We start from the raw sequence: 18,333 nt of genomic DNA on the forward strand, positions 1-18,333 counted from the left end.
TTCATGTGTCTTTACTGAGGAGAGGATTGAGTTTGGCCACACCGCCATAAAGACTGGATCGGTGGAGTGTTGCAACGATGTTTGTCCTTCTGTAAGTTTCTCCCATCTGCATATATGATCATGGAGCTCAACTAGAGTGACCATCAGGTTCTTGGTCACCAGTCTAACCAAAGCCCTTCTTTCTAAATTGCTCAGTTTGACAAGAAGCATCCTAGTTGTTCCAAACTTTTTCCAATTAGAATTATGGAGGCTACATGGTCCTGTGAAGCAGAATTGTTTTTGAACTCTTCCTGTCACACCCCTGGACTTTTGAGTTGGTTTCACCCATCATTCTCACCCGCTGTTTTGTGTGTTTTGGTTTCTCCCTCATTGCCTGCACCTGTGTTTGTTAATCAGTCTGTCTATTTAATGTGTGTATGTTTCCCTCATGGTTGTCGGACGTTGATGTTACCACCCTGTGTTCGCCGTGTTTCTTGTGGATTATTAAAGACTTTATGTTTAATTCGTCGTTGTTCATCTGTTCCTGTCTGAATCGTGACAGAACGTCCGACCTACACAGTTTTTTTTTCACATGTTCCCGCCGTTTTGTTTGGCATATTTTTTCAGTCTTTTGTTTCCGTTGTGTGTGCACCAGTTTTACTGTTTCAGTCATGAAACACGCCGCAGACGGATTCACTGCTACCAACGCGACCAAGGAGCCGTCGCCCACCAGAGCGACAGATCGAGCAATCGCTGTGGAGCTAGAGGAGTTTACGTCTGACCAGGTATGAGAGCCGGCCACAATTCCCGCGACGGTGGAAGTGTCAGTGCAGCGTGAGAGTGCTGAGGGTGAGCAAAATCTGGACCTGGGAAACATATTAATGGACTGCAAACAGAATTCAAAGTTATCTAAGGACATAATTACGGAACTTACTATAAACTCTGAACTGTCACCATGCCTGGATTTCCCACCCACCCTCTCTCAGTTACCTGTGTCTAACAGCCATATTACTTCTACCATGCTTCCCCCAGCTCACCCTCAGCTCATCATCTGTGCGGTGGGTTCGCCGTGGGTGTGCCAGTCTCCATCGGTGTCATGGCTAGAGGATCCCTCATCTTCGCCTCCAGCCTCAGAGTCTTGGACTCCACCCCGGCTCTCAGATCCCTTGTCTCTACCGTCGCCCATCGGTCCACCAGCTCCACCGGGCTCCATCGTCCCTCCGGCTCCTCCCCGGTCAATCATCGCCCCACCTTCGCCTCAGCACTCTACTCCTCTGGCTGCGCCTCGTCGCTCCATCCCACCGGCTCTGTGGACCTCCTCCCTCCCGTGGGCACAGCCTCGGTCCTCTGTCACTCTGGCTCTGCTGCGGACCTCCGGATCCTCGGTGTCACCCAGGATCTTCAGCTCTCCGTCTCCGCCTCGGGGTCTACCGCCACCTCCTCCGCCTCCATTGGTCGGCCCCCTGGAGTTGTCAGCCTTTCCTCCACCATGGCTCCTCTCTCCATCGGCTCCATCGTGGGTTTCCATCAAGGAATGGGTCTCACCTGGCTCCTCCTGCTCCAGATCTCTCCTGTCTCCTCCTTGGCTTCTCCCTCCATCATCACCTCCTTGGATTATTTCGTCACCACCCTGGACTACATCTTTTGCCTTCCTCCCGGAAGTCCGTCCTCCGCCAAAACCCCCTCCTAAGACTTTGTACTCCCTGTTTGTCGGCGCGAGGACGCTCCTTTCGACTTTGTCGTTGTTTGTCTGTTCCTGTCTGAATCGTAACACTTCCCCAGTCTCTGGGCTCTACAAACATTTTTTTTTTTACCTCAGGGCTTGGTTGTTGCTCTGATATTCATTTTCAGCTGTTAGACCTTTTACTAAGACGTGTATGCCTTTCCAAATCATACCCATTCAATTGAATTTGCCACAGGTTAACTTCACTTGAAGTGTAGTAACATCTACAAGCAATATGAATGATGCTGAGCTAAATTTCAATTGTCTCAGATTAATTTAATACATTTGTAAAGATGTTAAAAACCTTTTTTTGCTTTGCCATCATGGTGTATGGAGTGTAGATTGGTGTGGAAAATAGTAATTTAAAGCAGTTTAACATAAGGCAGCAACATAAATGTCTGCCACTTTTGAGGAATTTAATGCATTCTTGGTGAATAAAAGTATTAATTTATTTAAAATAAATGAATAATTAGTAGCTTGTTTCCTGAGAACATTTCATGTTTCTTTAGATATATGTACGTAATCTCTCTCTTTCTCTCTAATGCTAATCACTATTGATCTGACTATGACGTAAAACCACTGACTCAGACTTCCTAAGTTCCCACTCATCACAGTTCCTACTTCATCAGATGGATTGAAATTAGATTAACTAAATGACATAGGAGACGTGCTATATTTCTTTCTTAGAACTGGATGTTTTATAGTAATACACATATACATCACTTCCACCGTTGTGCTCACAGTGAAGAGAACAACATTCTGTCTTGCACTCCACTGGAACTAAACGCACACATACACATTTATACACACACACACACACACACACACACACACACACACACACACACACACACACACACACACACACAGATACATGCACACGCTTGCATTCACACATGTACACGCGCACTGCATGCGGTCCTGTTCAGTTTGTGCAGTGGTCCTGCGGTAACACATCAGTCTCTGCTTGTTTGTGCCTAATTTAGGCTGCTTCTACACCATGTTAACTTACAAAAACGTCAGGCAGAAAACACAACGACGAACCAATGTTGAGAAATCAAGTATAAAAGGAAGAGAATTAAATTAATTTTAACATCAGAATAAATAAAAGATAAAAGCGTCTTTTAAAAAATAAACAGATCATTCAGTTAATTTACATCATCATAATCATCATCACATTACCAGGAGTTTCTTTAATTTTATCGCATAATGGAGTATTATTAACAGTGAGTAGAGAAGAACAGCAATAGCAACATGACATTCTGTACTGCACAAAGTGGTGATCGGTCAGATTTCGAATGAAGCATGAAGAAAAAGCGGCATCGGGCATCTGAGACAGTCTTTGGAATCATTAATTGGCCGGGTTCAGCTGCCGCCTCCCCCATTAGAAGAAGCCCCACCCCAATGATATGACTTGTATGACTCAGATCAGTTGATTGACAGAGGACATTACTCGTGACAAGTCCACAGTTCAAATCCTGCCCGCTCAACCACGACAGTTCCTGGGCAGACAGAGCTAGTCTTCGGACAGTGCGTGCCACTTGGCGATCTGTCGCCGCGGGTGGTCGCAGATCTCGCGCCAGTGCTCGCCGGCGGTGCCTGGGGAGGAGGTGCCAAGGAGGAGTCGGCCGATGACAGGTGTACGGGACGTTCTGTCGGAGTCCAGCAGGAGGAGCTCCACGCTGGTGTCTCGCAGGCCGTCTTCCGAGGGCAGGTCGAAAACGAAGAGCTCGTTGAAGACGGGGTTGGGGGCACACTTTTTCACATGCGTCTTCTTCTTACACACTCGCTTCTTCCCCTGGAACAGGTTCACCTTCACGTAAGGGTCTAAAAAAGACGGGAGAAAGAGACATAAACAGAGTGAGACAGAAATCAATACTTCAGTCGATGCACAGGAAATGATACATTGTGCACTGGGTTATCACACCTCTGTTGGACAAGGTGTTTCGTAAAATGGACAATGCAGCTTAAAGGAGAAGTTCACTTCGAGAACAAAAATTTACAGAAAATTTACTCACCACGTTGTCATCAAAAATGTTCATGTCTTTCTATCTTTAGTCGTAAAGAAATTATATTTTTTGAGGAAAACGTTTTAGATTTTCTGTCCATATAGAGGACTTTTCTTTGGTGCTCCTGAGTTTGAACTTACAAAATGCAGTTTAAATGCAGCTTCAAAGGGCTCTAAACAATCCCAGCCGAGGAAGAAGGGTCTTATCTAGCAAAATGATCGGTTATTTTCTAAAAAAAATTGATAATTTGTATACTTTGTAACCTCAAATGCTCGTCTTGTCTAGCTCTGCATCAACTCTGCAAATTCTGGTTGATGACAGTTAGGGTATGTTGAAAAACTCCCATCTCATTTTCTCCTCCAACTGAAAAATTTTCCTACATCGCTGCAGAAGTACCGACCCAGTGTTTACAAAGTGAATGTGCAAAGAAGAAGGTAAAACAACGATGTTTTGAAGTTGGAGAAGAAAATGAGATGGGAGTTTTTCGACATACCCTAACTGTCATCAACCGGAATATGCAGAGTTGATGCAGAGCTAGACAAGACGAGTCGTTGTGCTAGATAAGACCATTCTTCCTTGGCTGGAATCGTTTAGAGCCCTTCGAAGCTGCATTTAAACTGCATTTTGTAAGTTCAAACTCGGGGCACCATAGGAGTCCACTATATGGAGAGAAATCCTGAAATGTTTTCCTCAAAAGACATAATTTCTTTACGACTGAAGAAAGAAAGACATGAACATCTTGGACGACAAGGGGGTGAGTAAATTATCTGTACATTTTTGTTCTGGAAGTGAACGTCTCCTTTAAGAAATACAACGATGTTTAAATCAGGGTTATTATAGTTAACTAAAACTAAAACCATAAAGATAACATGTAACTTGGTTAATATTTTAGCAAGGCAACATTTCTTTTTTCATTGAGTTTTACTTAAGGGCATAGTTCACAAAAAATGAAAATTTTGTCATCATTTACTCACCCTCATGTCGTTCCAAGCGTGTATACATTTTGTTTATATGTTAAACTCAAAAAGACGATGTATTGAATAAATGTGAAGAACCAAACAGCTGTTGGTCCCCACTGACTTCCACTGTAGGGAAATAAATACCATGGGAGTCAATGGGGACCATCAGCTGTTTGATTACCAGCTTTCTTCAAAATCTCTTCTTTTATGTTCAACATAAGAAAGAATCATACAGGTTTTGAATTAAATGAGGGTAAGTAAATGATGACAAAGTTTTCGTTTTTGGGTTAACTATCCATTTAATGTACTAAAATAAGTGTAAACTGAAATAAAAATGAATAAAAACTATATGTAGACAAAATTAAAATGAAAATGTAAAAATAAATATTACAAACTCAATATTTTACAAATTCAGATACAGATTTACCAAATTCTAAATATTATTATAACAGTACCTTAATGATGATTAAATGATACTGGTACTAATAGAGGCGACCAATTATAATTTGTACATAAAATGTTCTAGACCAGCGGTTCCCAATTCCAGTCCTCGCGACCCACCGCTCTGCACATTTTGTGTGTTTCACGCATCGCTTCCGACGTTTGTTCTATTCCAACGTTACTGCCCTTCGAAGTGGACATCACAGGATATTCCGCCATTATTCATTAGTTCGAAGCGAGCATATGTGTTCCATTTGAACGTCATTAAAGCGTGCGAGACGTAAATTTAAAACGCATTTATTTACAGATGCACTTATGTCACACTTCTCTAGTAAGTTTCATCTGTGTGTGAAGACGCTACATGCGGTGACGTAGCGCCAATATGTGAATGAATGTTTGGAAGTATAGTAAACAGGGAGCAGGGAGCAATGAACACTTTGCAGGGACCATGTCAATCGGATCGCAGTTCCTGCACGGACCTCACTTCTAATGAGCTGGTTATCTGAATCAGGTGTGTTAACTAAGAGAGACATGCAAAATGTGCAGAGCAGTGGGGCGCGAGGACTGGAATTGGGAACCGCTGTTCTAGACTAGTGATTCTCAACTAGGGGTCCGGGGCCCACTAGGGGGCATAGTATAGTATATTAATAGTAAGCTTATGACAACTTGTATCTGATCCACACCCTATGACCTCACCTGAGGGTCCGTTGGAGTCAGTCTTGGGCAGGTGGCGGGCTTTCAGTACCACCACAGTCAGAGTACTGGTGGTCGACTGATAACACAGAGACAGAAGTAGCTCTCCTCGACCAGCACTCCTCTACAGATAAAGATAAAGAACAAAGACATTTGTTTATATCTTCTAGCAAGGTTTGAACACAAGCAGCATCACAAAGCCCAAAACCCTTTCCTTTTTTTGTTTTATAATGTCACATTAAGGCAACTAGCCCTAGGCAGGTTAGAGAAGACAATTTCTAAGCGCGTTAACGTTACGAGGAACTGACTGTGAATCATTCCCCTGGAACAACACCAATGTATGACTCCAATTATGTGTGAACACGGCAGCATGTTACCTTGGCAACACATCAGCAGGGTCCTGCTGCTGCCACGGCGATAACTTGGAATGTCTCTCAACCGATGAGGGATAATTATGTGTGTTTAACTATATGCAGCCACAGTCACCAATGAAAGATAATAGCTTGCCTTTCAGCTCAAATGGAGCGAATTCTTATGTGCACAACAGTGAAATTGTGTTGCCAAAACAAGATTTTGTCAAAGATTGTGACTTCTGCTATTTTACGTTTACTATTTTTGAATAAGGTGTTTGGCCTTTCAATCCTCAACAAAGCTCTTTATGCATTAAGAAGTGACAAGAAAACAGGTTAGTTGATTTACTATAAGCCTAAATAAATGGACTCAGTCTTTAAAGGCCAAATAACTGAGTCATGCATGGTCCATTAGTAGGTAAATTAAAAATTTACAAGCTGTGGGCCTTAAGATGGATGACTAAGATTATTTATTGACTCAATGGACAAACAGACATCATTAATTGTTTCTCCTTCCAGACTTGGGTCTGTCCGCAGTAAGCAAGACCAACTATTGACAGTCTCTAATGTCGCATGAGGTGGGGTGAGTATGTTAACACCTTTAAAATAACCAGATTCTGTCTCCTCTTCCAAAGCTATAAGCATGTGCTTATATATTATACTCAGCATCAAAAGATATATAATTAAAACTATTCTTACCCTGACATTCCTTTTAATAATGTCCCGGCTCATGAGGACGCGTCCTTCAGACAGATCAATGTCAGCCAGAGGAACGAGGGTCTCTCCGATGACTTCATCACGTGAAAAGCGGTCGAAACTCAGCACCATGAAGTGCAAAGCCAGCTGGGACACCCGTGCATATGGGATTCCATAGAAGCTGAAGGTCTCGTCGAAGGCCGGGTCCAGAGTCTTCCTCAAAACACGTGTCTTCACCTTGTGCTTCTTCTCAGGCAGCAAGGTCAGCTTGATATAGGGGTCAGAGGTCAACGACTGCTCATCCGTGGGAGACAATCCGTGCGCCTCCTTGATGTGAACCATGAAAGCCTTCTTCTCAAAGTTGTACTCTAACGAAAAGTGTAGTGTCCCCAGGCCACCTTCTTTGTCCTGAGATTTCTCCACAGCCGGTGTTGGTGTCTGACTGGACAGAGTGCTTTCTGGAGTACCGGCCTCCTGATTGCCGCCTGACCCGAAGCCATCTTGAAGAGCTGGGATGTCCAGGTCTGGGGAGCTACGCACTTTGAGTTGGAGGGTTGGTGGCTTGGAAGTGAAGTTTCCATTAAGATCTCGTTTCTCCAGGTCCAGGTGGAGTTCTGGCCGTCCACCGGTGGGACTGAGGGACTGTTTTCCATGAGCTTCTGTTGCCTTTTCTCCTCCAAATTTCTTTTTTCCACTCAGGCTCTCAGGATAGATGTCGACTCCCTTCAGCATGTGGACAAACTTATAGGGTGGGGTCTTGTTGCTAGCCTTGTTGGCTTTGCGCTGACAGCAAATCCATGCGAAGATGGAGACGCTGAAGACCAGGCCAAACACACTCACCACTGCCACGCTCACAGGAACCTCCGCTATGTATAAAAGAGGAAATTAAGAAAAAAAATACCAATTTATTTATTTTATAAGATCAGGATTATATAGAGAGATTATATAAAGAACACAGACATTTTGATGTTTAACAAAAACAACACCCAAAAGAAAAACAATGGCACTTTTCCCTCACAGAACAAGGTCACTGTATCTTAAATCACGTCTGAGATTACTATTATGCCATTTACAAAGACTTTTAAATTTCGATTTAGTTTCAAAAGCCTGATAAGCTACAACTAGCGTTTGTGAATCTGGAAATTTCCGTTTTCATCATGGGTGCAGCACCTCTCCAGTGATTTAACTAAGATGCTCTTTCAGCCTTTTGTCTTTTGTCTCAGAAAACAAACCACGTACTCTTCTGTGACTCATACGTTATCGCTGAAAGCTTCTGACAAACATGTCAACGCGTTTCAAACATTTTCATACACCAGTGATGTCATTGGCTTCTAATAGAGCACGCGCCTATTTATGTCTGTGAGCGCGCATGAGGGAAAAGCTGCGTTACTGTTACAGAGCCACGTTTCCAAAAATCTACCAACAATTCTTTAACTATAGACAAATGCGATGCTAAATAAGATAAAATGATAAATAACAAGAATTTACTCACCGAAATGTGCTTCTTCTATCGTAACTGGTGCCATTGTGTGCGCGCTCTCTGTCCAAGGTCCTGAAAAGATGCTTTCAGTTCGCGCTGCCTCTCACGATTCTTCACCGCTCGCCCGTCTTTCGCTTCAGGCGGGGAGAGACACGAGACTAAATAATTAAATGGTCGTAGTAGATAAAAAATTTACGCCTGTTGTTCCAAGATAAACAAGTATAAGCAAGATTTTCACCCTTTCCCAGAGGTTTCCTCACACCCGCCCAGTGCTGATACTCGCTGCGCTATGAGTCTGCCTGACAAGCGACGCCTCTCCAATCCCCTCCCCTCCAGTGAGTTCATCGCTTCTGACGCAGTTCTGACGAACGCAGTGCCTGAAATCACTGCCCTGCGCACTGATACCAAACACGGACCTGTTAATCATTGCGATTGCCCAGGGTTTATGGCGTCTGTGTGCTTTCAAACGTATCTGAAGAGGTCCAGGTAAATGGTCTTTGTTGTGGTTCTATTAACGGGAAGGACTGAGCTGATGACACTTAATTTCATTTGTTCAAGTGCACACCAATTCACAAAGCACAGGCCCATCACACTGTTTGCAATGAGCAATCTAGTAATCTAAACTAATAGATTTTATGTTTCCTGGTAATGACATTTGATTATAATAACATAGGTATTAGCGTGTCTGTCTCAATAAATATCATTTATATGACCTATACTTCTATTTAGGCTCTTATTTTTTAAGTTTGTCATTGGTGACATGTTCCTGTCCTTATTTAACATCTGTTGAATATTCATGCTCATCAGTGAAAATTTGATTTATGGTGTCACCCTCACCATTTTCGTCATCACTTTGAAGTTTTATCAGTGGGGAGTCTATGTTTAATTGGCAAAGATTGTATTAATCTAAAATACATGCTGAGGGCATAAGATGACTTTTACTGTCAGTCAAAAGTTTTTGGACGGTAAGATTTTTAATCAAATCATGTCTCGTCTGGTTACCAAACCTGCATTTATTTGATTTAAAATACAGCAAAAACAGTACAATATTTTGTACTATTTAAAATTACTGTTTTCTATTTAAATATATTTTAACATGTAATTTATTCCTGTGATTTCAAAGCAGATTTTTTTTAGCATCATTACTCCAGTCACATGATCCTTCAGAAATCATTCTAATATTCTGATTTGGTGCTCAAAAATAATTTATTATTATTATGTTAAAAAAAGCTGAGTAGAATATTTTTCAGGTTTCTTTGATGAATAGAAAGATCCATAGATCAGCATTTGCCTGATACAGAAATCTTTTGTAATATAAATAAAAATAAAAGTAAATAAAAGTAAATAAATTATTGTAAATAAAAGTATTCATTTCTAAAATTTATTTTCAAAAAAAAAAATAAAAATAAAAAATATATATATATATATATATATATATATATATACACACACACACTGACTCCAAGTTTTTAAAGTATAGTGTACAACATTATATACAATGTATAGTGTGTCAACTGTTTTAAATATTATTAATAATAAACAAAAAGTGTTTCTTGAACAGCAAATCAGCAAATTAGAATGATTTCTAAAGGATCATGTGACTCGAGTAACGATGCAAACAATTCAGCTTTGAAATCACAGGAATAAATTACATTTTAAAATATATTCAAATAGAAAGCAGTTATTTTAAATAGTAAAATTATTTCACAATATTACTGCTTTTGCTGTATTTTGTATTGAATAAATGAAGGCTTGGTGAAAAGAGACTTCTTAAAAGCATTACTTAATTTTACTCTCCATAAACTTTTGACTGGTAGTGTAGGTTATTACAAAAATGTTACTTAACTCAAATTATATGACATGTAAACATGTTTCTAATTTTCTAAATAATTTTAGCTCATGCTTTTTTATTGAGGAACATGTAAATCCTAAAACATCTGAAATCAAAATTAATAGTAGTTCAAAAAGCTTTTGCATCATTACAGAAAATGTATAATATAAAATATCCTAGTGAACATGATGGGGGGCTCTGAATAGACAATGGGGTCAAAAAAGTTGGTTTAAATGAAACCAGATGAGTTCCATCTTGTATATGACTTTGATTATAACTGGATACCGATTTCAGCAACAGCCACAAATCATCATTAGCATGCATTCAGTTCCGGGGTCACCTTATCAACAGAACCTCCAGCCACTGTATTAGCAGCCAAACTATATTTCAGGCAGGCAGGTTGGTCTAACACACTATTTCTCTGTAGGCCTACAGAATTCATAGTGATTTTAGTTAAACCTTTTATCCAAAAGTTAAATACAATATACAGGTACAGTGTGCATGAAGCAACCTGGGGTTACGCGCTAAGCTTAAGGGCATTGCTCATAGCTCACTCTATGACTCAATCAGTAGCCTTTTGATTAGCAGAACTGAGCTTAAACTACCACAAGCTATATTCAGGGTACACATTTCATTTTTGTGCAAGAAAACAAGGCTGTCAGGGACATATGTACAATCTGTTGTTATTTTCACAACATATGTTTTCCAGAGTTGTTAATTATCAGGATTTTTTCTTAACATTTTTGTACTTTCAGTGTTGCATTAGCTGAGTAATCAACAGCAAGTTAAAAAAACATTTCAACCCAAAAAACTAATTAGAAACTATTTATACGGTGTGTACACTGACTACGGTTCAATCCACACACATCTACTATTTTCAATAATTTGCTTATATTTTGACCAATTTTTTTCATAAACATAAGGTTGGCAAAAATAAAATCAAAGCATGCACATCCACAGAATAAATGCTCAATATTTGGTGCTCAAGAAAAATAAATAAATAAATAAACAAACAAAACTTGGCATACCATAGGTTCCAAAAACTAACATTAACTTGTGTGAAGTCCATTATTAAATTGTTTAGCATTTTTGGAGCCTGTGGTGTGCTGACTTTTGTTTGTTTGTTTTTTATCATTCTTTTTTTTAAACACCCAATTTGAAACATTTTTGCCATTGTTGTGCGTGCATTGGTTTCGTTAAAAACTTTATAGCACTTTTTTGTTTATTTATTTTTGTAGTTGTTTTTATATGCATAAAATTGTGAAATATTTTTAATATTTAAATAACTGTTTTCTATTTGAATATATTTTAAAATGTAATTTATTCCTGTGATTTCGAGGCTGAATTTTTAGCATCATTTCTCCAGTCCTTCAGAAATCATTCTAATATTCTGATTTGCTGCTCAAAAATAATTTATTATTAATAAATAATAATAAATGTATCATTTTTCAGGTTTATTTGATAAATAGAACGTTCAGAAGAACAGCACTTTTGATCAATTTAAAGCATCCTTGCTAAATAAACACATTATTGTTAATTTAAATTATGCTAAACCTTCAGCTTTGAAATCACAGGAATAAATTACATTTTAAAATATGTTCAAATAGAAAACAGTTATTTGAAATAACTAAGGTCTGAGGTCCTTTACTCACAAACTCACACATGCACTTAGTAAAGGCGTGTACTGAAGGTGGCAGTAACATTAAACACTCGTGTCTGTCGGTCTGTTGTATTGCATCGTTTTAGTATGCTGAACAGAGACCCGAATCAATATCATTTAAATATGAATTGAAGATAAATGGCCATTATATTTATCTATTTTTTCCATGTCACCCTAAATGTGTGAGATCACATCTCTGGCTCACCATCAACTGCATACGTCACGGCCAGCGCCTCGTCCTCTTTCTCTTGGTGGTTTGGGCGACACTGACATCTGCTGGTTGATTTGTTAAGTTGCAAAGCCTACAAAACACAAGTTTACCAAGACGTAGGCATTAAATTTGAACTTAAAAAACATTTCCAAACATATTTAATGAGATATAACCAGATGTATACATCAGTGAACCCTGAAAATACATCACCGGCTCACCGTAAGATAGAGATGCCGTTACTTTTATTATGCAGGCAGCGCTCGTGCGTAAGAGCAGCGGGCGCGTGCGTGAAGAGGAAGAGCCGTAAGTCTCTCCAAAATGGCGACGACCATAGAGAGTGGCAATGCAGGAGCTGCAAATAAGAAAAAACACCTCGGAATCCCCGAAGCAATATTTGTGGTCAGTGAGAATATGATATATCTTTAATGTTCATGTCCGTAGTTTCGATAGTTTCCCGTGAAAGCGATTTGTTGATGTGTTGGTCTTTAAACGGCTTTCTTAAGTAGAAAGCGTCTTGTTCCTCTCCTTATAAGGGTGCAGGCTATGCTGGCTCGTGTCTTGAAACTGCAGTGAGCTTAGTGTGACAGAAAACATAAGATTAATCAGTGTTTAGGATGTAACTCATTAAGGAAGCCCATAAGATGTCGTTAATGAGATCTAACTGTGTTTCTGTAGGAAGATGTGGATGCATTCATGAAGCAGCCGGGCAATGACACAGCAGACGCCGTGCTGAGGAAGCTGGATGAACAGTATCAGAAATATAAATATATGGAGCTCAATCTGGGTCAGAAGAAACTCAGGTTTGGTTCTGATCTATTCTATGCTGTAGAGTAATAGTCAGTGATCAGTTTGTGTGTCAGTGCTAAAGGATGCTCTTCCTATAAAGAGTATGTCTGCATAATTGGCTACCAGTTTCATTCTATCATTGCTGACTATTGTTCTTTTGTTTTAAAGAACAAATAAACAGTAATTTAATGCTGCATTTAAAAAATCTAATTTTATTCATTATTTTTTGTTTATCTTAGGTTGAAAAGCCAGATCCCACAAATCAAACAGACGTTAGAAATCCTACGGCACATGCAGAAAAAGAAGGTAAGCCCATCACAATGATTGACTACCATATCTTAATGTATGAAATAGATGGAGGGAAGTAAATTAAAGATCTATTGTCTGTAATTGTGTTATTTAAATAAGCGTTCTCTGTAAATTTTTTATCATATCTTGTGCTTCTCATCTCTTTGTTTTCCTGTTCTTAATTATTATCCAATCACAGGACACTACAGATCCCATGGAGACACATTTTCTGTTGGCTGATAACGTCTATTGCAAAGCCTCTGTCCCACCCACAGATAAAGTGTGCTTGTGGCTTGGGGTAAGTGTTAACTACTGTGTTTTATTGTATTAAAAGTGAATGCGAATCCACCTTTCTTAACCACCTGTTATATCTACAGAGACAGATCATTTGCTCTAATTTGTTTTTGTTTACCAGCCTTGGATGTGATATACATCACACAATAGAAGTAAAGTGAGTTTTGAATATTCAGAGTGTTGATGTTAATTTTTGCACTTTGAATTATTGTGCAGCTCAGTTGTGTTATAAGAGGGTTGGTAGGGGATTGTACAGCTTGAGCTCCTCATGAACTGATGAAACCATTTGCATGATTAGCAGGAAATCACATGCCTATCTGTAGTTTTATTTTACGTTTTGTTATGTAACAGCTTAGTAGTTAATGTTGTTAGCTGAAAGTTCAATCTAAATCTTGTGAACTGAAAAGTCATAGAAACGCTGTTTGCACTGTTGAGCAAGCCACTTCTTTTTGAACTTTCTGTTTAATAAAATGTAAAAGCACTTAAGTAGCTTGTTGGGCTTAAAATGTCTTTAATTGTTAAAGGATTAGTTCACTTTCAGAACAAAACTTTACAGATATGTACTCACCCCCTTGTCTTCCGAGATGTCTTTTTTTTTTTTCTTCAGTCGTAAAGTTAGTTTTTTGAGGGAAACATTTCAGGATTTCTCTCCATATAATGGAAATGTATGGTGCCCCCAAGTTTGAACTTGAAATGCTTTTGAAATTTGAAGTTTGAACCAAAATGCTGTTTAAACGCTGCTTCCAAGGGCTCTAAATGATCCCAGCTGAGTAAGGGTCTTATCTACAGTACAGTTAGGGTATGTCGAAAAACTCCCATCTCGTTTTTTCCTCCAACTTTAAAATCATCCTACATCGTTGCAGAAGTACTGACCTAGTGTTTACAAAGTGAACATGCAAAGAAGATCAAATGCCCTTTCCAAAAAAAGGTAAAACAGCATTGTAGGCTGATTTTGACGAAAACGAGATGGGAGTTTTTCGACATAACAAACCCTAACTGTATTGACCCAGATCACGCAGACTACACATGCGTATTTCAGAGACGAGACAAGACGTGCATTTGAGGTTAAAAAGTATAGAAATTGTCGATTTGTTTAAAAAAATAACCAACCGTTTCAATAGATAAGACCCTTCTTCCACTGCTGAGATAGAGCCCTTTGAAGCTGGATTTAAACTGCATTTTGGAAGTTCAAACTTGGGGGCACCATACAAGTCCACTATATGGAGAGAAATCCTGAAATGTTTTTCTCAAAAAACACAATTTCTCTACGACTGAAGAAAGAAAGACATGAACATCTTGGATGACAGGGGGGTGACAACATGTAAATTTTGGTTCTGGAAGTGAACTAATCCTTTAATATGACAGACTAGCTTATAGCCATAGTTTTTGTGTTTGTGTACCAGGCTAATGTCATGTTGGAGTATGATATTGATGAGGCCCAGGCGCTGTTGGAGAAAAACTTGGCTACAGCTTCACGGAATCTAGACTCTCTGGAAGAGGACCTGGACTTCCTTAGAGACCAGTTCACAACCACTGAAGTCAGTATCCTTAAACAATGGCAAACGTTTAGAGAGAGACAGGTTTGTATTTGTGACCCGTGCTGGGTAAATGAGTCGGAATGCGCACGGTCTAACTTTGAGCTACAGACAAAAGAAATGAAAAATGTCATGTTTTGGTTGAATTTGAAGTTTTGCGCAAAAATGAATTCATTAAGCCCTCTTCTAGTGATCCTAATGCTCCAAATAGTAATTAAACATCTAGTATAGGTCTATTTTTGCAAAGCGCAGCATTCCAGCTTTGTGAATATTCATATTCAAATCTCGATGACTAGTCCAAACCAGTGAAATATGATTTTTAAACCATGATGATGAAATCAAAATGATCGCACTAATTGACATTTGCAAAGCATGTGCATAAGACGTGCCTCTCCAAATGTGCGCGATCTCCCTATGAAGTACATTATTGCGAAATATGTCTTGACAAGATTCACACAAACATAATCTGTTATGTCTTAGATGAACGTTTAGGTAATGATTGGAGAAAAATCTGATGTGTAACATTATATTCCATGCATTACAGTAGGTCTTAATATAGATCTGTCTCAATGTTAATGAAACATTAAAAGAGAAGACGCAACCACTCGCCACACTTGAACTTTTATTAAACTATTTTTAATAACAAAGATAAAATAAAAAAGTAGCTACATTGTGATTAATACTGTAGTAGTTATTGTTAAGAAAAGAATTAGAGGAAAATATGCGACATTGCTTGATTTTTGCTTTGGAATCTTCAGAAAATATTTAACTATTTTTCTGTAAATCAACTCTGCTGACTTTGTCGCCTTCATACTGATAATTTAAATACCATTTTGAAGGTATTTTAATGAAACATTTTAATGAGAATGTGAAAAGAACTCATTATTGAAAACTCATTAAAAGAAAAGACGGAAACAATAGCTGCTCTTGATTTCACTCCTGTTTATTTGCATCTTTGTTGTTTTTAATAACAAAGATAAAATAAAAAGTAGATAAATTATGATTAACAATATAGTAATTATTATTAAGGAAATATGCAACAATGCTTGAATTTTTTTTTTTTTTAGCTTTTGAATCTTTAGAAAACTTTTAACTCTGTTTTCTCTAACTCAACTCCGCTGACCTTGTCTTCAAACAGATCATTGTAATATAATTTTGAAGGTATTTTAATTAACAATTTAATGAGAATGTGAAAATAAAAATAACTCATTATTAAAAATGATTTTTCCATAATGATGTGCTCATCATGGTTGATGATTTTTTTTAACTTAGTTTTTTTTTTTTTTTTTAAAGCTCCGTTCATTTTATTAAAAAAATAGTAGAAATAATATTACAATTTAAAATAGCTGGTGTTTTTATAGTCAACATTTGAAGTGGATCAAAAAAAATGTTCATCAAAGTTTTCCATATGGAAAGAAGGGGTATTGCTGGGTTTTAGGACAACTTTGATGAAAGGTTTTGATCCACTTCAAATGTTGATTACTTCAGTGTCACATGATCCTTCAGAGATCATTCTAACATGCTGATTCGGTGCTCGCAGCCTATCCATTGTTCAGTGTTGAAAACAGTTGAGCTGCATAATATTTTTGTGGAAAACATGATCTTTTTAAACAGATCTTTTGGATGATTAGAAAGTTCAAAAGAATAGCACTGGTTTGAAATGAATTTAAAACTTTAGGTCAACTTAAGACATTCTTGCGGAATAAAAATATTAACCTTTAAAAAAAAAGCAGAAAACAAGTTATTCAACCCCAAACTTTTGATTGATTGTGTATGCATCTAAAAACTGGTCAGTATTTAAATTTTTTACAGTATTTGATGTGGAGAGCTGTGGGGAGCATTTAGTCATGTCCCTTTGTTGCTTTTTTCGACTGTGTATTAATAAATCCTGTTTAGATTTAACATTGAGCCCAGTTGTGCTCCAACATCAGCACCATTTTGGTGATATGTATGTTGATTATGTGATCAATGAGTGAATCATTGTGAAGCATTCCTCAACAAAATTCATGTCACATTCTCCGTTTCGGCAAACGGTCGTGTTTAAATGGTTAGATACGTGTGTGACATCTGTAGATTCATTTCAAGGAAGAACACCTTGGTTAAATCAGATACAGGCCACCTGTTCTCACCACCTGTTAGAATCTGTTAATGAAAGAGATTTGTTATAGACTCTTGTCATCTACACTCTTAAAAATAAAGGTTCCAAAAGGGTGATTTTTGGTTCCCCAAAGAATCTTTCAGTGAACAGTTATAAAAGAACCATTTTGAAGACCTTTTTTGACTCTAAAGAACCTTTTCTGCATTTAAAAGGTTCCATGTATGTTCAAGGTTCTTCATGGAACCGTCAATGCTAATAAAGATCCTTTATTTTTAAGAGTGGAAGTGTGAAATGCTCTTTCAAGTGTTTGTGAAAGGAAAAGCTTGTAAACTTTTTCAGATCCACCTTAACCACTACTCTCTCAGATATGGCACGTGTTTACAATTGGGATGTCAAGAGAAGGAGCAAAGACAACCTCCTCAAGTCTACTGAGCGGTCCTAGAAGAGACCTAGTTTGGTCCCACCCAAATTCCTTCCCCATCAGAAAATTCACCCCCATGTATCTGTTTGCACCAACAGCAACTGTTATCTATTGATTTATTACTTTTTAAACTATTTTTTCAAGTAAAAAAGTGAAAAACATCAAACAAAAGTAATAATGGTAGTTTTCTTGTTTTTTTTAAATGACGAATTATTAGCTGTTTCAGAGGGGGCCTCTCTCCGCAGGGTCTACACATTTGTCTTCCTGTGTTCTGTTTTTCCCTTGCATTTTGTTGTTTGATAAACATCTGAGATTTCTGTTCTGTTAAAGCAAACCTGTTTAAACTCCTATGGCCCTTAAATGTCTTTCTGTGGAATTTTTCTTGCCAAATCTTGGTGAGATCTTTATCAAAATGCAGCGTGCAGAATATCAGGGGGACATCCTGTTTCATTTACCAGCCTTCTTCCTTTCTTCTCCACTTCCGATTTCTTCCTCTGATGTGTTTTTTCATCTCTTGTCCTTCATCTGTACTCATTTGTCACATTGTAGCCATTAAACACTGAACAAGGACCTAATAATGAAGTGATTTGGGAAAAGGCACAAAATCGATGACATGGTCTGTGTTTTTAATCTGCGTAGCTTTTTATAATTCCCCATCTGGTTGAGGTTATGGCAATGAGGGAGATGAATAAGCTTTGATGAGTCCAACTAATTAAATATGTGCCTGCAATTCCGTCCATTTCTTTCGATCTTTGACAATCACTTGTGCAGTACTGAAACTACTAATTTCGTCTTGATTCTCTATTGCCCTTCAATTACATTCTCTTGGAGGCGCACACCTGCTATACTGAAAATATCATCATTGTACTGTAATGATCC

At 38.3% G+C, this 18,333-nt stretch overlaps 2 protein-coding genes across 2 annotated transcripts; one reads left to right on the plus strand and one right to left on the minus strand.

The window, feature by feature from the left end:
• Window positions 1–2,377: 2,377 nt before the first annotated feature.
• On the minus strand, window positions 2,378–8,637 carry syt4 (synaptotagmin IV). The gene is made up of 4 exons (XM_073837223.1): window positions 8,343–8,637; window positions 6,854–7,716; window positions 5,808–5,928; window positions 2,378–3,529 (listed from the first exon to the last, which is right to left on the minus strand). Exons 1-4 carry the CDS (start codon window positions 8,374–8,376, stop codon window positions 3,219–3,221), a joined length of 1,329 nt encoding a protein of 442 aa, XP_073693324.1. The 5' UTR covers window positions 8,377–8,637; the 3' UTR covers window positions 2,378–3,218.
• Window positions 8,638–12,307: 3,670 nt separating this feature from the next.
• Window positions 12,308–18,059, plus strand: vbp1 (von Hippel-Lindau binding protein 1). The gene is made up of 6 exons (XM_073836299.1): window positions 12,308–12,431; window positions 12,708–12,832; window positions 13,058–13,124; window positions 13,306–13,404; window positions 14,804–14,942; window positions 17,399–18,059. The coding sequence occupies exons 1-6, from the start codon at window positions 12,351–12,353 to the stop codon at window positions 17,473–17,475; spliced, it is 588 nt and encodes a 195-aa protein (XP_073692400.1). The 5' UTR covers window positions 12,308–12,350; the 3' UTR covers window positions 17,476–18,059.
• Window positions 18,060–18,333: the final 274 nt, after the last annotated feature.

The sequence above is a fragment of the Garra rufa genome, chromosome 3 (genome assembly GCF_049309525.1).
Source record: "Garra rufa chromosome 3, GarRuf1.0, whole genome shotgun sequence".
NCBI classification, from domain to species: domain Eukaryota; kingdom Metazoa; phylum Chordata; class Actinopteri; order Cypriniformes; family Cyprinidae; genus Garra; species Garra rufa.